Source organism: Patella vulgata, chromosome 8 (genome assembly GCF_932274485.2).
Source record: "Patella vulgata chromosome 8, xgPatVulg1.2, whole genome shotgun sequence".
In the NCBI taxonomy this organism is placed as follows: Eukaryota; Metazoa; Mollusca; class Gastropoda; family Patellidae; genus Patella; species Patella vulgata.
This window is the reverse complement of record NC_065886.2, coordinates 43565135-43591771: the sequence shown is the minus strand read 5'-3', so window position 1 is coordinate 43591771 and position 26637 is coordinate 43565135. Positions and strand designations below refer to the sequence as shown.

General features: G+C 36.7%; 1 protein-coding gene across 1 annotated transcript; it reads right to left on the bottom strand.

Moving 5' to 3' along the window:
- Positions 1-12344: 12344 nt before the first annotated feature.
- Positions 12345-23272, bottom strand: LOC126830892 (uncharacterized). Its single transcript, XM_050561375.2, has 4 exons — positions 23161-23272; positions 21869-22016; positions 16058-16189; positions 12345-15101 (listed from the first exon to the last, which is right to left on the bottom strand). Exons 1-4 carry the CDS (start codon positions 23195-23197, stop codon positions 13280-13282), a joined length of 2139 nt encoding a protein of 712 aa, XP_050417332.1. The 5' UTR covers positions 23198-23272; the 3' UTR covers positions 12345-13279.
- Positions 23273-26637: the final 3365 nt, after the last annotated feature.

The window sequence follows — 26637 nt, the reverse complement described above, 5'->3', positions numbered from 1 at the left end:
TTCAAAAAGAAAACTCTTTAAAAGTTTTATGTAAACAATACTTCGATTCGTTTTACTTTCTTCTAGGAAAATAGTGTTTTATTTGAAATTGAATCACCGCTTGTTAAAACTAGAAACATTTGTCAAAAATAACTTTCCTTGTATTTATTTTAGAATTTTAAGGGGTAATTATTTGTTATTGTAACTTACTTGAACACCAACAATAGGTTGATACATTTACTTAACATTGGTATTCGTGTTACCGCATCTAAAGCGTCTTTTATCTGGGTCAGTGGGATTTGGGTTCGCGTTAGAGAGAGGAGAGAGAGAGAGAGGGGGGTGGGGGTAACGTCCACGCGACACAAACTAGATCATTTCGGGACTAACACAAGGTTCAATTTGATTTCAATAATTCGCTTGCACGTATAGGGGTCTTTAGCAATGGGAGGAAACCGGAGGACCCGGAGAAAACCCACGAGGATGGAAAGGCGAACCTACTCCTTGTCACGTACAACCGGGGAATTGAAACCATGCCAGTTGGCTCAATGACAGGCCTTATGATACAGCGCGCACGTGCTTACCAGTTTGACTAACATAATGTTGATTTGGAGGGTTTTTCTGTTTACGCAGAATGTGTCCCCGGAAGCTGCGTTAACATTTTGGTATATTATGCACCAGTTACTCTTCTTAACGGCTTCTGAAATATCAACCAAATTTGGTAGGTATTTGTCGGGTGGTATTTATTCAGATTTGTTGGCGGCAACTTTAGATATTCTTACAAATATTCGACTTCATCGTCTGAATTAATTGGAAGATTTCAAATAAATTTGGTAGATAGGCTACACGGCTTGAGTAGTTCTCCGCTACTTCAAGGGGGCATTTCTTTTCAGAATGACGCCATTAGAGTTCCACAGAACACCCATGCTTTCTAATGAACAAACATGGATGAAAAAATTACAAGGTCGTTGGACTTTTCTACTTCTAATATAAAGAACTCACAAACTGTTGACGTCACAAATCATGCAAACAACAATAGTCTGCTCTGATTGACACTTTAACCCCAAGTACGACTAAACTGTTGACGTCAGTGCAAAAGAACCAATAGTAAGATCTCTGCAATAGAAATAAACAGTTTTTCAATTGATCCCCACCTGAAGTGATAAATTCAGTTTTGATCAAGTCGAGTGGATTAAAAGTGTAATCAAGTGGACGACCATCTTATTCATAGACGAAGGGTTGGGTTTTAAAGAGGACCTGTTTTGAGAGGAATTACTTACCAATAAACAAACAATATAACATAAGTACATCTCTTGAATTTAAACCCAGAATTCGGTTAAAAATTCGATTAATCTCTATTTATCAGCTTAAATTTCATTAATCGCTATTCATTAGGTTACATTTGAATTAATCTGTATTGATTAGTTTATCACCATTGAAGTCAGTTGCCCTTTTCAAGAAGTTGACATGTGAATTGATTTTTTATTTATTAGTCTATGAATAATTCAATAAATATTGAAGTCAACTGTCCCTTTCAAGAAGTTGGCATTCATTAAAAAAAATACTGAACATGAAATAAACTGAAAAAATAGGAACAGCGTAAGAGAATGACAAAGCCGTTTTAATTTATATATTTATAACTTAGACTACGACTACATCTATGAGTAATATAATATAAATATTTTAATTTATTATTGACAATCTTCATTAGGCTAGTCGGTGCAGAAATATAGGACGTTAAATCCTATTTCATTTTATTGACTGGACGAATATCCCAATGGTTATCACCTTTTATTAAAACAAATGAAATGAAAGTCCTACTTTTCTGGGGGGGGGGGGGTCGGATGACTGAATGGTTAGTGTGCGCGCTGTATCATAAAGTCTGTCATTGAGTCGACTGGCGTGGTTTCGATTCCCCGGTTGTACGTGACAAGGAGTATTTCAGACCTTGAACAAAGTGGTCTATTATAGCCTAATTAAGATGGCTGACTCGAATTCCAATCAAAAGATCAATCGTTTACAGTCCACGAAGACGGGATCGTTAGCATAAAATTTAACTGCCGCAAACGCGTTTTCCTGCTATTCCAGCCTGTGAATACAGCAACTTCAATTTGGTCCAATATAGCCCACCTGGCTGACCATAATTCCAAACACCCAATTAATCGTCGCGGAGTATGGAGACCTCACCTTCCCGGAGAAAATTTTGAAACTCCAACAGTATCCAATGGTTTTGTAACCTAAATCCCATTTTGAATTCCAACCATTCAGACTGTTGCAGCTGCATTCACAAATAATAATCGATGCCCGAAAAATGTCGCACAAAGTAGAGTGGCTCCAGACAAAATGTTTTAATCCATAGTCAACTCAGTACAAATTCGTGGTATTCAATTAAAAGATAAGTAAAATTCGTGTTTTATTAGGGCTCGGTGACAGGAAAGCAAAACTAGGAATGCCCGAAAAAATTTCAGGTTTACAGACAGCGGCGCCGGTTTTCTTCGAGAGGCGAAGAAGCGGAGCTGACCTTGTAAGGACCCCCCAAGAAACATTTTGGAATAATTGACGGCCGCAAACGCGTTTTACTGCTATTCCAGCCCGTAAAATTAGTGTTTTATTAGATTTCGGGCACTTTATTTTGCCAAGTAGATGAAATAAAAAATTTTTTTCACTTCACCCGTCTGCCCGAAAAGTCAGCTTGCCCCCCTGCCCCCCTTTCCCCCTGGCTCGTACGCCTATGTGTGGAATATGTCTAACCTCGTTCTTCCGAGTCGCTTGTCACAAATTGAAAGCAGTCTATTTTTAGTGATTAGGTTTTGTCTGATAGCGATTTATTCCTTTGCTCAAGCGGAAGACTATCTTTATCCCTTCTGAATTATGTAATCATGAATGTGCCAGGGTATAATTAATATATTAAAAGACGGATAGAAAAATACTTCAAGGTGATGCATTACACGATATTTTAACTTTTAAATACCCTACCACCCCTAATTAGAGTTCAGTTCGAGTCTCTGTCTCTAAATTTGGAGAAACGTTTTTGGAGAACTGTTTTTGGAGAAATGGTTTTTGACAACGGTTTTGCAAGATTGGTATTTGAAGATTTGTATTTGGAAATTTATTCGAAATTTGTTTTTCGTTGTATGACTCTGAAATATAAATGTAGACTAATTTGATTTTCTACAATAAATTTTATCTTTATATTAAAAAACAAATAAATTAAACAAATATACAAATATTGATTTTACGATACAAATGTTAATTTTAGTGTCCAAATTTCGAAATACTACACAAATGAAGTAATAAGAATTAAGAATAAAGAATTAAAAACAATGAATAAAGAGCTCTTTTAAACAAAGTTTTAATACCCATTTTAGAGCACAAATAGTTTTATCCTTATTTGGCACGTGCGGGGGGGGGGGGGTAGTCATGTGCGTTCTATCATAAGGTCTGTCATTGAGTCAACTGGAGTGGTTTCGATTCCCCGGTTGTAGTGACAAGGAGTAGGGTGGCCTGTCCAACCTCGTGGGCTTTCTACGGGTCTTCGGGTTTCCTCCCAATGCTAAATAAAATAAAACTGAACCATATGTTAGTCTCGAAATTACAAGTTTGTTAGTTTGTGTCGAGTGGACGTTAATCCCTCTCTCTCTCTCTCTCTCTCTCTCTTATTGGTTGGAAATCCGTCAAAACATCAGAGATGATGCATCTATTTCTAAATGCACTCAGTGGTTGTTCGTTTAAATCTTTGATATAGACCACAGGTTAGTGTTAAACATCGTGTCTCCACAAAAATTACAACTATTTTCATAATGCTCCCCCGGATAAATGAACATAAATTTCTGGACAAAAGATAATCTTATATTTACGAAATTTTTAAATCATAGGTGCGGATGTTTTTTTGGGTTTGGACTGTTTTATTGCGATTGCCCTTCAGTCTACGGTTCAATTCTAATTCAAACCGTACAGGCACACGTATGGCCCCTATTTTATGATCGTTCTTTGATCTTGCCGACAATGACACGATATGTAAAATATATTCAGAAAACTTGTATGCACATTTTTTCAATGAATAAAGATATTTGATTTATCCTAGCTATCTTTGGTTGGTGGTAAAAAAAAATATTAAGCAGGTTTTGTAACGTATGAACTATTTATCTGGTAGTTCGGTTATCGGGTTCAAGATTTTTCATATAAATGGTACTATCGCATTGAAATAGTTTCTATTGATAAGACATAAAATTAAATGAAATGGGGTTCACCGTCCTACTTTTCTGCACACATCTTGATAACTTATACGTTCTTAGTAACGAAATGAAATGAAATGGGGTTTAACGTCCTACTTTTCTGCACAGACTGGGATAATGCAGTGCAGTGAGCTAAGGAGAAATTTTGCCCGGACAGCAGCCCTACGGCCTACTCTTATATACAAAGTATTTCCAACAATTAATTGTAGACTCTAATTCAGTCACTTATTGTATGAAATGGGGTTTAACGTCCTACTTTTCTGCAGCGACTGGGATAATGAAGACGGAATACGCCATGCAGTGTGCTATGTGGAATTTTTGCCTGGACAACAGCCCTGCGGCTTACTCTTAGGTACGAAGTATTTCCAACAATTAATTGTAGACTCTAATTCAATCACTTATTGTATCTTTTGGTCCTTGTAATATATCTGCGTACATTTTTGTTAACACGGAAATGGTTTGCTTATTCTTCCGGATGAGTAAATGACAATAGGCATGACCAATCAAGGTCAAGTCCCTGACCACTCGTTCACCTAGTTATCAAATTATCGATATTTGTATTGAATGCATTTATTGATAACCAAACACTGGTTTTTTTTTCCATTTATTTTTCAGGGTAACCACGACACCTTTTAGTAGGATTATAATGCAATAAAACTGACCATTTATTGTTTAGTATTTCATATTTCCCATGGCAACTGTTTTGAGGGAAAAGATCCGTATCAATAGAAGATGTTTTTATCGATTTGTAATTGTACATTATGGACATTTTTGTCGCTATAGGTTCATCCCTAAATTGTCCTTGTCGTTTTAGAGATACTAAAGTCAAAATATATCACAAAAAGGTCTTTTAAATCAGATATAAAATAATGTTTTATATAGAAATATGAAAGCATGTCAATACATGTTTATGTTATAAAATAAATTATATCTATTCATCAGATATAAATGACCTCCCTTGTTACAAATGAAAGTACCAATTAAAATGGCAGCCGTGATAACTAACCATTTATCCTACCGTCATTAATGTCTAATGGCCTACTTGATAAGTCTTTGGTGTGAACCCCAATGTGGACTTCGATTTGGTTCAAATTTGTTTTAGTGCCGATAACCATTTTGGTAAATATAAAGTTTTAAATTGAGTTCAAAAGATTAAAGATACATTATGTAAGATTTAGATAAAGAGCTGACCATTCTTGCTATAATAGCTCAAAAATAGATAATGTAAAATGAAAATATTGAAAATTCCATTCAAATTACTTCATTCTGAGCCAAGTTGTCACTGTTTGTAGTTTTGACAAAATGTTTGCAAAGGGCATAACCAGGACACTGGTATATTCGAGACTTAGCCTCGCTTTCCCATTTTTAAATTAAATTTTCAAATGGCGAACCGTTCTAATCTAGTTAAAATCTCGAGTATCTGATGCCATCGAGAGTTGATTATGGTCTTGTTTTGTTAATAAATATCTTATTAATAGTTTATATAACATTTCAGGCCTAAAGAAAGGCATGTAATAGGCAGATTTAGCTCGTGCATAATGTATGCTTAAGTGGAAGTTTTCTTGTTTTTGTTTAAATTTGTTTAACCTGTAACTCAATAGTATCAATCATATTCAAAATTGAAAAAAAGAAATGTAATTCAATATTGGTCCATTTCATTCAATATTGGTCCATTTCATTCAATACTGATGTTGTTATCCCATCTTGGGAGCCATGGTGGGTAAGACTGGCTTGCAAGCCTGTAGGTCTGGGGTGCCATCCCGGTGTTGGCCGAGGAAGTTCATCGAGATTTCCCTGCGTGGTTTCCCCTTGTCAGTGGTGCATGACGGAGGGTTTGACAAGGACAAATGTCTAGTTGTTCGGATGGTACGAAAAACCGAGGTCCCGTGTACACATTGACGTGCACGTAAAAGATCACTTTGCAGTTGGAAATAGATATAAGCATAGGCCGTAGCGCCGCTTTCCTGGGCAAAATTTCCCCCATAGCACACTGTATAGCGTATTTGATTATAGATCTATTTTCGTCTATTTTGAAGTTCCCATACCCTTTAAATAATGCGACAATGGAACGTAAGATCGGTTACACCTCAAAACTGGCTTTATAATCTACACGAAAACTCTTCACCGAAGACAGACATATCATCCTACAAAACAAATTAATATATAATATCCAATGAAATTGACAATTTTTTTTATTTCATACACAAATCAAAGGAATATAGTTGTTTTAAAGTAGTTTAGCTTATGTTATGTTTTATTCACGTCTTTCATAATTGAACACTCATAATCCCATGAGTTTTATGTTTGAACCAAAGTATTCTCGTCATTTTAAGCTTGGTGTGATATTTAATTTCTTTTGATGTGGGCATCTGTTTACATTTAAATATTGGGGCCTCAGACCAATGTTGAGATACGAGTGTAAGACGAAATGAATATAATTTAAAGCAGCTAAACCTCAATATATTCCATAATATTCTAAATTAAACATACGAATTAGAATTCAATATTGATCAATTTCAATCAATATTGATGTTATTATCTTGTCGTGAAATTATGGCAATATTTAAGATACAATGAACATTTTGTAATCAGTACACGATGCGTGTATTCTATGGTTTGGGGTACCATTCTTAATGAACAAAGAAAAAATAATCCTACATAAGAACGCCGAAGAAATTAAAACTGGTAGATTCACAAACGACTAAGCGCACCTTGTGTTTGTATGTATAGAGTTAAATACAGTTACTGATACAAAGGGGTTAAACATACATTATGCAAGAGCTAAATCTCACTATTACAGGTCTTTCTTTAGGTCGAAATGTTATCTAAATTATTAATTAGACATTAATTAACTTATCCAGACCATAATCAACTCTCGATGGTATCGGATACTCCAGATTTTAACTAGATTAGAACGGTTCGCCATTTAAAAATTAAATTTAAAAATTAGAAAGCGAGGCTAAGTCTCGAATATACCAGTACGCATCCTGTCAAAACTACAAACAGTGATAATTGGCTTAGAATGAAGTAATTTGGATGAAATTTTCATTTTACATTATCTCTTTTTGAACTATTATAGCAAGAATGGTTAGGTCTTTATCTAAATCTTATATAATGTTTCTTTAATAATTTGACAGATAAGTGACCAGGCTACCCATTTGGAATTAAGCTTAGGATCGAAACCAGGTCACATGATTTAAATGGCGGACTGCATAATCAAAAGCGCGGGCGTTAGACCTATCCTTCAACGCTAATAATATCCGCCAATGGCTCGGGAAAAGCCCCACTATAATTTGATTGTAAAAGTTGATAAACGACCATGTCTCTGCCCACAAGAATTTAATAAACGATACAAATTACTGCACACAGAAACCTTTTTAAAAAAAAGAATTGAGCGATAATATCGAAAGTTAGTTGACTCAAACTGTGAAATAGCGTGGAGCTTTTAAATTTATAAAAGAATGTATCAAAGGGATGTTATATTTATGAGATTGATGTAAAAAAAATATTACCTTGTTCTCATCCAAGCGTTTTATTTCTCATATAATTATAAATGATCTTTCAACTTTATTTAAAGCTGTATCCCAGTTTAGAAGAACACGGCCCACACCTCGACTAACAATAGCAACGTTACTTTCATTAAATCGATGCCCACACCCCTTTTCGGCAAGCCTCAGATGGGCATCAATTAAACATACATTATGCAAGAGCTAAATCTGCCTATTGCAAGTCTTTATTTAGGCTTCAGATGTTATAGAAATTATTAATTAGACCTTTCTTTACACGACAAGCGCAAAATCAACTCTGTAGATCCACGGATGGCTTGGATACAGTTTGGATTTAAACAGTCGTCCATTTAAAATTAAATTAATAAATGGCAGACCAAGCTAACGTTTACCGTTAGTCGATGATGTCACTACCGGAAACTTGTGATGAAAGGCCTGTCAAGCGAGGATACCATAGCCATTGAGCATGTTACTTGATAATCGAGAATATGTGGGTGAAGTTATCGTCTGTCAATCCAACGATCGCCAATTCTTATAGACGGTGCAGACACAATTTATGCCTATTTCTTGTCCAACTTCCAACAATGACAATTCCGTTCTGAACAAAGTAATTTGACTTAAATTTTCAACATTTTCTTTTTTTTATCATCTATTTTTGAATTATTATAGGAAGAATGACCAACTCTTTATTAAACTCTTAACTAATGTATCTTTAAGGGTTTCGAAAAAAAGTATGTGGTCATTCCGAACCGACCGGCATTAGTGGGACTTGAGACGAATCATTTCGTATTACCATTTGGTTTCGATTCTTTGTGCATGGGATTAGACTTCAGAGAGAGAGAGAGAGAGAGAGGGGGGGGGGGTTAACGTACACTCGACTCAAACCAGTTCATTTCGGAATTATCACATAGTTCAAAATGAAATGAAATGAAATGGGGTTTAACGTCCTGCTGTTCTGCTCCTAACCTGGGCTAATGAAGACGGGCATACGCCATACAGTCTGCTATGAGGGAAATTTTGCCCGGGCAGCGGCGCTACGGCCTGCTCTTATATCAAATTCCAACTGCCAAGGGATCTTTTACGTGCACGCCAATGTGTACGCGGGACCTCGGTTTTTCGTCCCATCCGAACGACTAGACAGCTGTCCTTGTCAGGTCCTCCGTCCTGCATCACTGACAAGGGGAAACCACAATCACATAGTTCAATTTTATTCCAATAATTCACTTTCACCGTAGAACCAGGTGAAAACCGACGAGGTTGGACAGGCGACCCTACTCCTTGTCACGTCAACCGCACCAGTTGACTCAATGACAGACCTTATGGTTTCACGCGCACGCCGTAAACCACTAGACCACCCAAAACCCAGGAATTAGAGTAAGAAATCATCAGTTACAAATGTATTTGATTCCTTGTTGTGAATGGGGTATATTTTATAACAGATAAGAATTGATTAATACTATTAAACATTTAGTCTTCGTCTGAAAGAGCGTTTTTCAACAACTAGTATAAAACATCTGACTTCTTACTGTATACTATATTGTATAGTATGTATGCCCACTTTTATACTTTCTAAATTCTCGACGCTTGGTAGCCTTTTGTAAGAAATAAAATTATGGTATCGAGTGAAACAAGGTACCTAATCAAACCGCTACCCTGGGTCCTTGAGAAAGTCTATTTTCGTCCCCAAAGGAAGATACGTAATCAAAACTGCCGCTTTATCATAGTGGCGTAGCAGTGGTTAATGAGCTCATAAGTGACTTCAAGAATATCTTCTCTTTATGATGTTGATCAGACACTCATTTTATCCCGTTGGTTCATTGTGCTGATGGGCTTTTCGTTTCTAGTCTGAAGACATCGCAATTAAAGACCCCATGGTTCACACACAGATGAGGCTTATAAAAACTCATTTGACCCCAATATGAAAATGTCAAAATGACAAAATAAACACGCAAATCTCCCAGATCATTTTAAATTTTAAATAAGTTACAATTTTACTACATCATGTTAAATATTTGCATGTTTTATTTCATATTCCTTGACATCAGCGGGTGGTAAAACCGCTTACATATTAATTAAAGCCGGCAAATCTTAAATAAATTTGTCAAAGTAAAATATTTTCATTTTTTATGATTTTTTTGTGGAAGAATGCGTACAAGGAGGGTGGAATTAGTTATTAGAAAGTTAGGTAATTGGTTTCAGAGATTACCTTAGTTATGTAATTAAATTTCCATATACATTTAAATCTCAGCAGGTTAGCCAAGTCAGGGTGACTGTTCCTATATACAGCCCAGATGTTGACTCTTGGGTTATTAGCACATGAAATAACCCGTCTTATTCTCAAAAGAAGAGAAACGAATGGTAGAATTTTCCCACACAAAATTCAGTTTATGCCCTTGGAATATAACATTAAATTTAATGATCTATATTTTTCAATAGAAATCTTAAAATTTAAATTCATCTAATGTATGCTCAGTCCCAATGTATGCAAATCAAGCGCCCAGATGTGAGGAAATGGGCTATATACCTTGTCTGAAAACTGTGGATCAAACTACTGTGCCATTTGGTATTGATTGTTCAAACAGTTTATATGGGCTAGGAAATTCTTTTAAGGTGATGATAAACACGACTATCCTGTACCTTTTGCTTTTTCAAGCTGTAATTAAAACGAAGCAATAAACAGCCTTTCTTTTAATGTTGGAAAACAAAACAAAAACGAAGTTAAGTAGAAAGTTCCACGGCGACGGATCTGGGTTATAGACAGGTTTATCCAGACACAAGATGATTGCTAATCCTGAGGTTCCTTTCCAGCTCCACAGGACAAGTAGTTCCTTTTGGAACTGTCTCTAATCGGACAATGTCCGCTGACAGTTCCTATAGCTTCCTATATAGTTGCAATATGAAAATACCACTCATGTCCACCTCCCGTCTAAGGCTATTTTGGAATAATTATCGACTATTTTTCACTGTGATTCTTCCTTGTTTGCCAAAAAATCATTTCTTGCCACAGCTGACACACATTTTTAATAATTCAACACAATTTTCAAGTAGAATTTTGCGATTAAAAACATACACAAAATACGTTTGAACTGATCAGCCATTACGAGACTCAAACATGCGCAGACCGCATGTTTATTTAATCGCGAAATTCTACTAGCAAATAGTGTTGATTTTTTTATAAATTTGTGTCAGATATGTTGAGAATTCATTCCTTTTGCGAAAAATAAAAAAATCACGGTGAAAAATAGAAGGTAATGGTTCCAAAATAACCTGAGAATAGAGTTGGGGAAGAGCGATATTTTACCGTATTTTCATATTGCAGCTATATAGTAACCGTTAGGAACTGTCAGGAACTACCAGACAAGCAAGTTCAATAGAAGGCTTGATCTCGCTTTAACTACGTACATCTTATCAAATAAAAATGAAATGGGGTTTAACGTCCTACTGTTCTGCTCCTATACTGGGCTAATGAAGACGGGCATACGCCATACAGTGTGCTATGAGGGAAATTTTGCCCGGGCAGCGGCACTATCGCCTACTCTTATATCGAATTCCAACTGCCAAGGGATCTTTTACGTGCATTCTAATGTATACACGGGACCTCGGTTTTTCGTCTCATCCGAAAGACTAGACAGCTGTCCTTGTCAGGCCCTCCGTTCTGCACCACTGACAAGAGGAAACCTCGTCGGAAAAACATCTTATCAAGGCCTCCATGTAATACCCTGCATATTTCGGCACTAATTTCGATTGGGTATTCACCCAGCTTGTGAGCCGATCAGATTCCTCGGTGTTGTAAAACTCACAGCCGTTGCTTCAGAAACATGCCGGACAAGTGGAGTCAGCAGTTGTTTGAAAATGCGCCACAAATGGTTAGAAATGAAATGCAATTAGTAAACATAACTTTTTTCGTGCACGCTGCACCTGTTAATTTACGAAATTGAAATAAATACAATTTACGAAATATATGAAACTAAATTGTAATAGAATCAAATTAAATATCTGGCTTTATTTTTGTGACTCCCAAAATCAATTATCAAACATATTCCTCCGCCCTGTTGTATTTTACCAAAAAGAATCAGAATGTAAGAAGACAAAATAAATATGGACAGCTGATTCGATAATAAATACATCATACACCTATCTTTACTTAACATAATACTTATCAGCTTAATCTACCACAGGTCACGTCCACGGCGCCTTTCATCGTCCAGAGATCAATTGTTTGGAAGTGAAGTGTTTTCAGAGTGAATGATAATCTCGATGTAGGAGACGGCACGCAAGGAGAACTATTATGACAAATACAATCCACGATAGGTTTACATTTTTACAAAGGTAATACTTGACAACCAATTGGTACCAATTACAACTTGAACAACCTCTTTCAAACCGAAGGTCAAAGTTGAAATTCAACACCGGTGAAAACAAACAGTGACGTTGGTTTCAGTTATAATTTATAATATTGACCTGGGAGATTTTTATTTACGCAATAATAAAGGGCTGTTTATACTAAGCGCGAACGCGACTGCAAACTCAAACGCGGCGATCGCATTTGGACACAGTTCACCAAATATCCCTACGCCGTCACCCCGCCGTCACCCACGAAACAAGGGCCAAAGCTATTTTTAGTCCCCCCCCCCCCACACACACACCTTGATAATAGATCCTCAAAAACTATAGCCTCTATCGCGTTCACAAATGTTTCGGGAAGTCGAGGAACGATGGGATTCGATAGGCTCCAATGTTTTCCCAAGTTTTAAAAATATCAGTTAAAAACAATAGCCTGTGACGCGTCCACACTGTAATTTGCAAAAGAGCCATAACCTTGGAACGATGAGTATCCATAGAGTTCGTCCTCTCATGGCCAGAATAAATTTTAAAAAGATCCGTCAAACACTCTCGAACTCGTTCACAAACCAGTTATTGACTGACAGGGTGACTACTGTGGGCATATAAAAATCACAAAAACACCCGAATCGAACACTGGACCCCCTGGCTAGTGAGCTAGCATCCTACTTACTGGGCTATTGGGCACCCAAATCGTTTTAGGAAATCGCTGACCTGCAGAAATTATTATAGCCTTAAACAGATAGCAAAGACTAGATGAAAATCACATTTGTTTTGCCCAGATTATTTTTGTATATCGATGGTAAGTTAAGTTGACGAAATCCACCTAAATTTTGGAGTTTCGTTCATTGTCTCATCTGGACGACTAGACATACTTTTTTTTGTCAGTTCAGTATGCTTCACCTCTGACAAATGTGGCGCCGGTTTGAACATTTCCGAATGATTGTATCTCGGAACAATGACACCACACAAAACGCAACATCCACTACAATACACGGAATGGGGTTTAACGTCTTCATAATACAATAAATTTTGAGACTAACATACGGTACTTCTTATTTCGATGGTTATGTGTGCAGTGCGAAGGTGGTTTGGGATGGGTGTTGACCTTGATTTTTAATTCCAAGATACTAACGACTATGCCCACATTCCATGTCAGCCCCACAGTCCAGTACCCTGCCGCTCGCCCAACAATAAAGATATATTTATAAATACATGTATTTATTTTCCTCTTTTCCTCTTCAGGGGATTGAGTTGGTCTTCGGAATTCTGTAGATAAACGTTACAGAAAAAGGTTTGTCCCTTAGGAGTTTTTAGTATCTTCTGTAGCTGGAACGGATACATATAGACATCCGTTACTTTGTAGAGTTGATCATATCGAAGGCTATCATCGCCCCATAAACTATGGTCTTTTATTTTGTGGAAGCTAGATTGCTTCTGGATGCCAAGAACTATAGCTGCTAAAGCCAACTCATTCATTAGACCACTGGCCAATGTCTTGTTAGCAGCATGGATGAACTGCTCGCGAACTGAACTTGGGACATAAAAAAGACTCCAACCACAGTAGTAGGCTGTATTCGGTTTAGTGTTATCCGCAAACGTTTCTAGAAAAGTTTTCGATAAAGGGTCTTTGTTCCGTGCGTTATCTAGCAAGGAAAAGAATGTCATCCAAGCTGCCTTACCACAAGGTTTTTCCCACCAGCCCCAGTATTTCATTTTATCCACAGCCACTTTAATAATGCCCATATTCCCGACCAACGATATCTTCTCTCTTGGAAAAGGCATCACCGACCAGGGGTTCAGCAAGGTGTCTGAGCTTATTTGCATATAGCCTTTGACCCGGAAGTTCATCACCATTGCAGCCATCATGCATTTTTGAATAAATAATCCTGACGCTTCCATTCCATCCAAAAAGTAAACATTTAAAAATGCGGATGGAAAATGATGCCTTTTCAGAAAGTCCGTAAAACCAGGAACTCCTGGTCCACAATACACAATATGACTGAACCAACGTCGATACATGACATCGAGTAAAGGAATGTTCTCATAATCTTTTACACTACTGAAAGTAATAATCAATAAAATGTCCTTAATAACTGGGTGATGCCACCAAAAGTCCCTTCCAGGACAAATTTTACGCAAGTTGGAATACTTGATGATTGATTTCCTCTGTGGGTTTACTCGAAACTTTTGGGACAGAAAAATCTTAAAATCGTGTCTAACGGATATCGGATATGGCAGAATGACTGGGAAATGATAATGTATTGCTTGTAAATCTACAAAATAGTCCTTCAAAATTCTCAATGATTCTGGCGGAAACAGTCTGTACTTGATTAAATGTTTCATCATTTTTTCGGCACAGCTGGTAAAGAGAACTTTAGAGCACCAGAATTTATTTAGACTACTCAAAACATCTGATTTAAAATCGTCGGAAGCATCATCAATTCTAAATGAACCATTGCTATTTTGATGGCTAATCGTTATTGGGCCAATAACAGAAATGTCCTTACCAAGCGCAAAAACTAGTTTTTGGGCCCAAAATGAGTTCAGTTCTCCGTATCCAAGTATATTACGCATTACCGGATGTATCATTGCCCAGAATGCATCATGGCTGTAAACGACCTCCATCTGGTCAAGGTTGATGAAGCTCCCCTGGGAAAGATAAAACGTTTGAGGATATGTATCAGGGAGGACACTATTAGGAACTTTCTGGTTACTCCGAAGCGCTGCGTATAGCAATGGATTTGTCGGGTCTTTGTAAGAAAAAACATGATCTGTTGAAAACGAATGCCGTCTTAGGGCATACGGATTAAAAATAGAACTTCCGTTGTGCACGAAGCCATTTGTTTTATCCATAAAGTTCAGTTGTTTGAATCCATCAATAGGAATTCGGTCGATATCAATCGATAGAATCTGTTCAGCTCCCAGGATCATTGCTGCCATCTGACCCAACAGTATCTTTTGTCGCCCCTGTAGATGTCGCATCACAGTAAAATTGAGAAGGTCCATTTCAAACTGTCCTAAGTAGAAGCATTTTGGTGTTCTGGAAAGAAAATAGGAGTATATTGTGTCAAATAAAAAAAGACCAATCTCTACTACACTTTATTCTCCTATGGTGCAGGAAATAATAGTGTTGAAATATTACTGTTTATATTATTATAGTGCTAAAATATTAGTAATATTACTATAGTGTTGAAATATTAATAATATTATAGATAATATGTTGTGAACATTATTACAGTGTTGAAATAATCATATTCATATTGTTACAGTGTTGAAATATTGAAATAATCATATTCATATTGAAATATTGAAATAATCATATTCACATGAATATGATTATTTCAATATTTCAACACTGTAACAATATGAATATGATTATTTTAACACTGTAATAATGTTCACATATTATCTATAACATTATTAATATTATTGTTACAGTGTTGAAATATTCATATTATTACAGTGTTGAAATAATCATAATCATATATTATTACAGTGTTGAAATACTCATAATAATATTATTACAGTGTTGAAATATTCATATTATTACAGTGTTGAAATATTCATAATATTATTATAGTGTTGAAATATTCATATTATTACAGTGTTGAAATATTCATAATATTATTATAGTGTTGAAATATTCATAATATTATAGTGTTGACACTGATAAGAGCGAGAATTGGGGTTTAATGTCCACTCGACACAAATTAGATCGTTTCGGGACTAACATATGGTTCAATTTTGCTTTAATAATTCGCTTGTGAATAGGGGTCTTAAGCAGTGGGGGTGAGGTGGGATGGGGGTGGGAGTGGGTCTATAGCAGTGGAAAGAAACCGGAGGACCCGGAGAAAGCCTACGAGGTTGGACAGGCGACCCTACGTCTTGTTACGTACAAACGAGGAATCGAAACTATACCCTTTAACCCACTGACAAACCGTACGGTTTAACGCCGCCCAACCACCCGATCTTTTGTTGGAAATAATATTAACGTACCGACATTGGGGTGGTGCTGTTGGAAATTCACTAACAATAACTGTTATCCAATTTGGTATATCAATTATATGATTTATTCCACCTGTCCAATCTCTAGGTAAATAGGTAACCAGAAATTTATCTTCTTCAACACTGTAATTAAAAAAACGTAATTCATTAATATTAAAGTCTCCATACGTCAGTTCTGATAGTTGGAATGAAATGGGGTTTAACGTTCTACTCCTCTTGTTCCTATGAAGACGGATATACGTCATACAGTGTGCTATGAGGCAATTTGTGAAGGTTGAATCTCTAAAGGGAGCCCCAGTTAAGACCTGATTCAATTGCGTTCGTAAGTTACAAAGATGTAATCAATTGCAAAAACATCAACATTCGCCATCCTCTGCAGACTATCTAAACAGAATATAGTCAAAACAAACAAGCGCCACTTATAACCTTCGCTAAAATCCTTTTTGGGTGGGCCTCTTTTTAACCCGATTGAATTCAGGCCGGGAGATTATTAAAATTTTGATTTTTATTTCTTAATTTTATATTTAATAATCAATTTTAATTAAAAGTCTTGAAAAATTAGACATTGTACGAAAAATGCGTAAGACGATCGGTGGCTTTAAGTAGAAACAAATTGCACAATTGTATGCATATACTGCATACTACTAAACAACTGTATTCTTTAACATTTGGTATTTTCCGCGACCTTAATATGAAATATTTCCGGTCTTTGAGAAGTCTATATTTGATCAAAAGCGCGCTACAATAAGGCGAAATAAGGGAATTGCCACTTGCCAGTTCACCATGAACCGTAATTTGGCGCGCGTATCATCGTCATTATTAGCTGAACCCTTTGCAATTACCCGTAGAAATTTGTTATAATAACTTTTATGTAAAAACATCAAACTATTTGTTGTGGTACTATTTGTTAATTAGAAATTTCTCGGATTTAATGGGGGGGGGGGGCACCAAAACAAATACATATCAAAATAAACATGAAAGATCTCGCGTAATGAATATTCTGTTTGAGATCAAAATCAATTCTTTTTCATTTCTGTATGTCCTTATCTATTCATTTAAAATGTATATAGTGTAATGCCAACATTCAACAGATTCCCCTTAAACATACATTATGTAAAATCGGCCTATTGTAGGTCTTTCTTTAGGCCTGAAATGTTATAAAAACTATTAATTAGACATTAATTAACTTATCCAGGCCATAATCAGCTCTCGATGTCAAGGCTTGCCTGTGATATTTGTTGGATTACAGTCCGATTTGTTGCAAAAATTTGCTTCGTGATTAAATGGATAATCAAGACTATTAGTTTTGTCTTATCGTCTTCAGTAATGATGATCGAGGCTAAGCGGAACTTTCATCCGCCTGGTTCTCGGTTCATAGTGGATCAATTTGACTGAAATTTTCAGCAAGTTGCCTTTACATTATGTAGTTTTTAACTAATATAGTGAGAACTACCAACTCGTTATCTAATCTCCCATAATGTATCTTTAAAGGACAATATTGGTGTCAGTCATTATAAAATATGTGATAGAGCTCGTTAAATACATCCCAAATATAATTTTAACAGAGATCATTGCCACGGGAGATGTTTAACAAGCACGTGAAGAAACTTCAACGGAATTATCAGTGAAATGAAATAAGATCGTTTGTCTGTTACCGCTCGTTACTTCAGTCTGTTATATAGAAGGACAACTCGTGTTGGTCATGTTTTGCGTCATTTCCCGTTTCTTCGCGTGCTTATTACAAGTCTCCCGTAGCAATGATCTCTGTGTTAAAATTATATTTGGAATGTATTTAACCAGTTCTATCACATATGTAATAATGACTGACACCAATATTGTCCTTTAACAGTAGAACAAACTATTAAAGGGAGCTAACTTCATTTTCACTGTCAACTGCTCGAGTGAAATTAAATGAGTTTTACGTCCTTTTTTTGGGAGACGGGCATACGCCATGAAGTGTGCTAGGAGGAAAATTTTGCCGGCCCACTGTTATTTAGTATTCCAACTATCCAGTGTCCATGCACACCAACTATCCAGTGTCCAATTACATGCACACCAACTATCAAGTCAACTTGTCAAATTTACATGCACACCAACGTGTCCACGCACTACTAGACGCTGTTCCTTGGCAGTCCATATATCTTGCATCGCGACTCTCACAGTTCGAGTGAATGATTGAAAGAATGAATGGGGGGTTAACGTTTTACTTTTCTGCCGTGTGATACGGAGAAAAATTTGTCCGGACACTTTTAAGTCTTTATTTCCATTTTCAAGTGACAGAGTATCTTTAACGTGTTGCTAATCGTACAAACACAGTAGGACGTTAAACCTCATTTCATTTCATTTCATTTCATCGTACAAACACGGATAAAATCAGTTTCTTACGACAAATTATAATGTGAAAAAACAGGTTGGTTTATGTCCTCTTTAAACTATTAAATATAAATCAGGGATAATTTATTCAAATCAATAAATACACACTACGCCCGTATTGTACACTGTTAGAAATTTTTGTAAAATTACAGTAGTACAAGTAGTTTTTGTACCTTAATTATCGGTATGTTCACCACAATGTAGTAGTTTTACCAAGTCTGGCGTATTTTAACGGAGTTTCGTGTATGTTTACAGAGTTTCGTGTCTTTTTTTACAATAGACGGTGATGAAATCAAAGACACATTCAAAATCAGTAAAAATACATTCTTACATATGTAATATTTCCAAACTGAACTCAAAATAAACAAGCATGCATGTAATTTTACAGATCTTACGTTTATTCACATTATTTTGTAAATTTACTTTTAGGTTAGAAATATAAATAAAATTACAGCAGTTCTCACTATAATAGTTAAAAACTAGATAATGTAAAGGCAATATGCTCAAAATTTCTGTCAAATTGATCCACTCGGAACCGAGATATTAGAGACTGAATGTTAGGCCTAGCCTCGATCATTATTACTTATTAAGTCAGTACGATAAAAAAACCATAGTCTTGATTATCTATTTTTGAATTTAATCATTAATGAGCGTTGAGCCCCAGATCGGACTCAAATCCAGTGAAAATCCAACACATAAGATGGCATCCATGAGTTGATTATGGTCTTTTCATGTTAATAAATGTCTAATTCATAGTTTATAGAACATATCAGGCCTAAAGAAAGACCTGCAATAGGCAGATTTAGCTCTTGCATAATGTATGTAGTTTAACTTATTGGTAGTTATCGTATTCGGTAAATTTATTGTCTCTTAGCAAGCAATTTTAGAGATTTTACGTTTACTCACATTATTTTGTAAACTTTCAGGTTAGAAATATAAGTAAATTTACAGCAATTAAATTTTTACCAAAAATGTTCGGAATGTTTACCAAAATGATGTATATTTACCAAGTTTCATTCTTTTTTACAATAAACTTTGATGAAACCAAAGGCACATTAAACCCTGGTAAAAATACATGCGTAATATTTCAATATTGAAATGAAAATAGCAAAGCCAGTAGGTAATTTTACAGATTTACGTTTATTCACATTATTTTGTAAATTTACTTATTGGTAAATTTACTTATTGGTAAATTTACTGTCTCTTATGTAAATTTACTGTCTCTTATTTTATTTTATTATTCCATAGCAACGAACCATTCCTAATAATTATTTTCTTATAGTATTCATTCTAATTTATTAGACATAATATGGACAATCACATTTTGTGAAATTTGGTATATTGCATGTTATATATATTTAATTTTCTTTATTTATACGATCTAAAACGTGTATTATTATTCATCGTACGTTGATCAGATTGTAAGTATGTTCATTAACGTATAAAAAAAATGTTTTGACTTTCTTGTCATAGATTGTATTATCTCGTAACCAAGGTCAATTGAAGACGGTTAATTAAACCGATTGGCCAGTGTTAGCTTGACTGTCTCTAGAGCAGAGTTACAATGCCTGCAGTAGACAGTACCACAAGCTTACATCTAAAATCCTGGAACGGAAGTTAAAATCATTGTGGTTTTTTTTAACATTTGTCTGTAATTTTTCATTTACTGCTTTAGGTAAATTTACATTTGGAAGTTTAAAAACAAACTTACTGTAACCGTTCATTTACTGTGTTGCGGTGAATTTACAGTCCAAAGTTAAAAAACATTTACTGTTTTAAGGTAAATTTACTCACAAAGTCAAATTACAGAAATGTTTATTACAGCTGAATGTTTATTTACAGTAAATTTACTGGCAACTTTTGCTGCCAGTAATTTTCATGTAAATTTACCAGATTTTTTCTAACAGTGTAACAGGTTGAGATTAGTTATGTATTCAGATGGAAGGTGTCAATAATGTAACCTTCAAGCTCTCACAGATGTTACCACATTTCAATTAACCTTCAAGCTCTCACAGATGTTACCACATTTCAATTGATTTTCCCTTTAGTAAAAAACATTCCGCAAACATAGTTAACATGTTACGTGAAAAGATATAGTTTTCGTATTTTGTGTACTTAAGGTTAGGAGATACTGTAAGCTTCTATAACAAAAAAATGGTCAAGAATTTAGTAGAATAGTGTAAAATCCTTCACCCAAAAACACAAACCTCGGACAATCTCTCCAAACTCATTTTTGAAAAAAAAACCCACAGAATATGAACAATCAACAATCAATATATAAAAGTGAGGGTGAATAACGCATGTCAGACTATTGGAATCGTCAATAATGCTGGTGAGACTATTGGAATTATGTAATCCAGTAGTAACTATTATTCAAAATTTGATTAAAATCAGACAAAACAACTCCGCTCCCGTTTACCACCAAGTCCGGGCCCAATAACTAGGATAATGTGTTTGTGAAAAACGCTCAAATGGCGTACAGCTCTATTCTTTGGAACCCTAATATAGAAGAAAATGGGTCTAAAAGCAAATATTAATGTCATATGAATGTATAGAAAGTGATTTGTATTCAAGCTTTATTGTAATTTCTAATCATTTACATTCGGTGACATACGTCAACTGTCCAAATTGAACGACAATCTATACGGTTTTTTAATTATTATTTTGTCGTTTGTGAATCAGCCATTATCAATTATTTCCGATTGTCTTGTGGAATGTGTTTTTCTTTGTTCATTACAAGTGGCACCTGAAACTATAGAATACAAAACTCGTGTACGGAGTAATTGTGTCTTAATTATTAGATATTTAGACCCCATATATTCACAAAATAACAACCTCGATATTGATTGAAATGGACAATATTGAATTCTAATTCGTGTTTTTAATTTCAAATATTATAGAAAATGTTGAGGTTTATCTTCTTTAAAACTATGAGGATCGTAATGTTCATTCATTAACAATCATATCTGACAAAAAGCATTACTTTTGAGAAAATACTCAAAATATATAATGTTGACATATAAAAACACAAATACATTGGTTAAACAAATATTGTACATTCATTCATACCATGGTGCGGGTGAGTCAACTCAATTTTATGGCAGATCTATAAGCATGACGCGTATACGTACAAGAGAATGTACTCTTGGTTAGGGTGGTTCTCTTTCTAGCAGAAAAATAATCTATATGAAAATTTGAGACAAGCGAAGAGGCTAGATGTTTCCAGCTGTATATTTGTTTTATTTCATTTTATCTAATCCAATTTTATGGCAGATCTATAAGGATAACACGTGTACCAGATACCAGAGAATGCACCTTTAATTACGGTGGTTTATCTTTCTAGCACAAAAATAATCTATCAAAAAGTTGAGAAAAGCGGATAGGCTAGATGTTTCGAACTGTAATTTTTTTTTATCTAATCAAATTTACCTGAATCGATGGTAGTATTGGCGTAATGTCATTGGTAATGTTGGAGGAGAGAGGAAGGCGAATCCATGTGAAGTTAGTCTGAAGACGCCATAGCCAACTATACATCCCATAGTTACTACAATTATTAGTCTCTGTAATTTTAATCGCGCTGAAATGTAAATAAAACAATATACTTGTATATATTGCGGATGTGTACTTCAAAAATACTGATATTTGAATTAAAGTAGCCGGAGTGATTCGATGTGTATGGTGGTGACACAATTAGCAAGAGGCCCCGGGATCAGTCCATCGGGACTTTTCAACCATGTTGGTGCTGGACGGATGAGAAGAAAACCCTGGGTCGTATTTACTCGCTGGCATGTACGTAAACAAACTGCTGACAGTCGTAACTCAACGACCAGTTGGCGGAAATATTTCCCCCTCATAGCACACTACTTTAGAAAATGTCCTACTGTTCTGCTCCTACTGGGTTAATGAAGACAGTCATATGCAATGCAGTGCGCTATGAGCGAAATTTTGCCCTGACAGCGGCACTATGGCCTGCCCTTATATCGAATTCCAACTGCCAAAGGGTCTTATACATGCACGCCGATGTATACACGGGACCTGGGTTTTCGTCACATCTGAACGGCTAGACAGCCGTCCTTGTCAGGCCCTCCTCCCTGCACCACTGACAAGGGGAAACCACGTCGGAAAATCCCGATGAACTTTCTCAGCCAATGCAAGGATCGGACACGCGACCTACAGGCTAGTGAACCAACGTCTTACCCACTTAGGCACCGTGGCTCGACACTACTTTAGACTGTTAGGTGCAAATGAGGAAAATTGTGCTTTGGCAGCGGCGTTTACGACTGTTATTCACTGACTTCCAAACCTCAAGGATTCTTTTACGTTCACGCCAACGTATACACTGGACTTTCCAACCCAACTGTCCGCCTGTTCCGCCCGTTTCTCTCCACTTCTTAAGATCCCTACGCGCAATTATTGAAATAAAATTAAACCATATGGTAGTCCCGAAATGACTCTCTCTCTCTCTCTCTCTCTCTCTCTCTCTCTCTTATTTTTTAACTGTGTATAGGATAGGAGTCACGTTGGCTCAATGAGTAGGTCGGAGACCGAGAAATTTTTTCAGCTCAAGTGCGACCAGTCGAACGCAACCACGCCACCACATTGTTATTATTTTGGCAGAAGATTTCAGCCTGGTACTTTAGATTTATAATTTTTCTGTTTTCATTACCCAAGCATATTACCAGACTAATTAAATTAAATCGACAAAGATTATTATTACCAACCTGGTCTACAGGTGGTTGCCATGTCTGTCTTCTCCATATTTACACTCTACATTCATATCAATGTCGCCATCTTCGTTGTTGTTATTATTGAGCACGGGCCTTATTAATTGGAGTTATCCGCCCTACACACCACTGCGGGGATGCTCGATTGTCTGCCCAAGACGTCACGAATTGCAAAAATTGCAATCGAGTGGCTTGGAATTCAGTCCCGTCACAGTTCTGTCAGTCCCGACAGCGGAGGTGGTGTGGCTAGAGTCATGCCGTAACTAACACAACGAATACTAGTATAACAGTTTAAAGGAGCTAAATCGCTAATATTTTGGACCTAGAAATTGGCACAAATGGGTCGCAACACATATAATAATGTAATATGAATTTATATAAACTGTTTTACATTCAATCGTGTCCGTTTTACTGTGAATTGTCATCAGTTATGTTCGGCGAAATACACCAGAAGTCTCAACCGCAAGTCAGTTTCTCGCGTCTGGTTATTCCAGTCAACACCGATATTATTTATTGCGCATGCTCTCCAAATAAGAATATGATATCACCGTTTGACATGACTTATGGAATATGTCTAGCCTCATTCTTTGAGCACCTTGTTACAAATGGCGTTGAAATGCATTATGGTACACGATTCGTGTACCAATGGTAAAATGTTTATTTTTTCTTAAATATTGGATATCAGAAGCCCATCTTTTCCAGGTAAGATCACAACACCAACGCTGATTTAAATTGTCCAAAAAATGGTGTTTTCAATGTCGAAGATTTTGGATGATATTGAGTTATGGACTTAGCTACTTTAAAATCAACTCAGTTTAGTTAAACATTGAAGGTCTTTCTTTAGGCCTTATATGTTATCTAAATTTTTAATTAGACATTAATTAACTTATTAAGACCATAATCAAATCTCGGTGCCATTGTTATCCGTCGATATTTAATGGATTTGAATACGTTTTGTGGTGGATAATTTGACGTCAAAGTGGATAATCGAGACTTTGTTTATTATCGTACCAACCGTAGTAATGACGTTCGAGGCTAGTTTAAAATTGAATTGCTAATATCTTGGTTCAGAGTGAATCAATTTGGCTGAAACTTTCAGCATATTCTGTTTTCGTTATCTATTGTTTTAACTATTATAACGAGAACTGTCAGCTCAATATATAATCTTATCTAGTGTGTTTTTAATAGATCAATCTGGATTCAGTGAGTACTAGTATAACAGTTTAAAATCAACTCAATTTAGTTAATAAATTAGTTAATAAATAATATGTAGTCAGTTTACAAAATTCCGTTACATGCCTCGGTATGTACAGCTTTCAAAGGCCGTGCTATGCCCGCGTGGAGGATCTGGGTTGTTTTATGACGGACGGGTTATGTTATAGAGGATGGTGACTGTTGTGAGGGGGCGAGAGAGAGAGAGAGAGAGAGAGAGAAATAAAAGAGAGACAGAGATAGAGAGAGATGAGGTTAACATCAACTCCACACAAATAGGTCATTTCGGGACTAATATATAGTGCAATTTTATTCCAATAGTTCTCTTGCGCATAGGGGTCTTTAGCAGTAGGAGGTAGGAGGTAACACCGGGGACCCAGATAAAACCCACTAGGTCGATCATGTCACCCTTCTCCTTGTCACGTACAAGCGGGGAATCGAAAACACGCCACTTTATCCAATGGTGGACCTTTTGATCCAATGCGCACGCGTTAAAAGAAAGCGAAAGTTCATTTACGACAGGGGTTCTAGAGTACAGGGCTGTTTGTGATGAAGGACGGCGCAGTTTTATGGAAGATGTGGTTGTTTTGGAGGGGTCGTTGCTCTATGGATGACAAACGTTTTTTTATGAAGGATGTGGTTTGTTTTAGGAATGACTGGGCACTTTGAGCTGGGAGATATTCGGTTGCATGATATTCAGATATGTTGACTTATATATTGCAACCCAATTTCATTTGTTTATCCAGTTTTGGAAAACGAAATCATCAGTTCCAGATTCTATATAAACCCACAGGAAATCTGTAATTTTCAAACTTGTCCATGAAATCCCCGTCGTTGCATGAAATACTCACACTGAGTCATGCCCAGGTTGACTGTCGCACACCCTAATCGAAAAAGAAATCAGAGAGATACAAGCCACATTCAGGCGATCATCAGAAGCGTTGACTGGTTACTCATCCGACAGCGGACGAATGCAAACCAGCCGCGAGGAGTGGTCGATGGTGCATGTACGTACACAGAGCGCGATTGGTTTTTAATAGTGTCACAAGGTCTGGGTGGAACACGGGAAGGGCAGTAGAAAAAAGAGCACACAGTATCGTCTTTAGGACAATGGGAATATGACATTGACGCGGTCATTTCCACGAATATTTAAGGTAACTCGAATTCCAAGGGTACTTTTTTTAGAATGGAGGATATTTCAGAAGGTAGGGCCCTTTCTCAGAAGAGAGGGCACTTTTTCAAAACGGAGGGTACTTTTTCGTACGGGAGGGCATACAGCCACCCACCCCCTAAATCCTGGTTGGAAATCTTATCGGATTCGAGCGTTATCAAACGTTTCCAGTTACTTTTGTTTCTTGCATTTATGAGGTTTGTTGTTGTTCGTATTGGACGAAAAGCCAAAGACTCGTGCACACCTTTGTCAACGACTTGATCCTCTGACAACTGGAAACCGAAATAAGTGTAGGCTGTAGTGCCGCTGTTAGGGCAAAATTATCCCCTGTAGCACAATGGGCGGCCAATGTCCATCGTCATTTCTCTGTTGATGCAGATAAGTGAGATGTGACTTAAAATCATTAAAATCGAAAATTGACAATAAAACGTCAATGTATGTCTGTTCAATGGATTGAGTGACCCATGAGTGAGTGATACGTTGTCTCACTAACCTGGAGGTCCCGTGTTGGCCAAGACAATTCATTTTCCCGCGCGGTTCTTTTTGTTAGTGGTGCAGGACGTGGGGGGGGGCAACGTATAGTCGTGTGGATGGGACGAAGAACCTAGGTCCCGTGTACACATCGGCGTGCACGTAAAAGAACCCTTGTCAGTAGGTCGTAGTGCATCTGTCCAGGCACTGAAATGAAATGAAAATGAAATGAAATGGGGTTTAACGTCCTACTGTTCAGGTCCGACTGGGCTAATGAAAACGAACATACGCCATACAGTGTGCTATAAGGGAAATTGCCCGGACAGCAGCACAATGGCTTACTGGCTTACTCCTATATCGAATTCAAGTGATCTTTTACGTGAACGCCTACGTGTACACGGGACCTCGGTTTTTCGTCCCAACCGAATGGGTATACGTTGTCCCTTGCCTGTGCCCCTGACAAGGATCAACCACGCTGGAAAATCCCGACGAACTTTATGGGCGAATGCAGAGATCGAACACAGGACTTCCAGGTTAGTGAGCCCCCGTGCCCCCTCCCCCACCTCGCCTCGCCTCGCCCCACCCGCCCTGCTATGCCCCGCTGAATGAATAGAGACGAA

Bases quoted from the DNA above. Each gene is read 5' to 3' on its own strand.
- LOC126830892 (XM_050561375.2), bottom strand. From the start codon at position 23,197: ATGGAGAAGACAGACATGGCAACCACCTGTAGACCAG. The intron at 16,190-21,868 runs GTAAATTTGATT...TTTTAATTACAG, and splicing joins CAATACTACCATCGATTCAG to TGTTGAAGAAGATAAATTTC. The intron at 15,102-16,057 runs GTACGTTAATAT...TTTTCTTTCCAG, and splicing joins ACAGCACCACCCCAATGTCG to AACACCAAAATGCTTCTACT.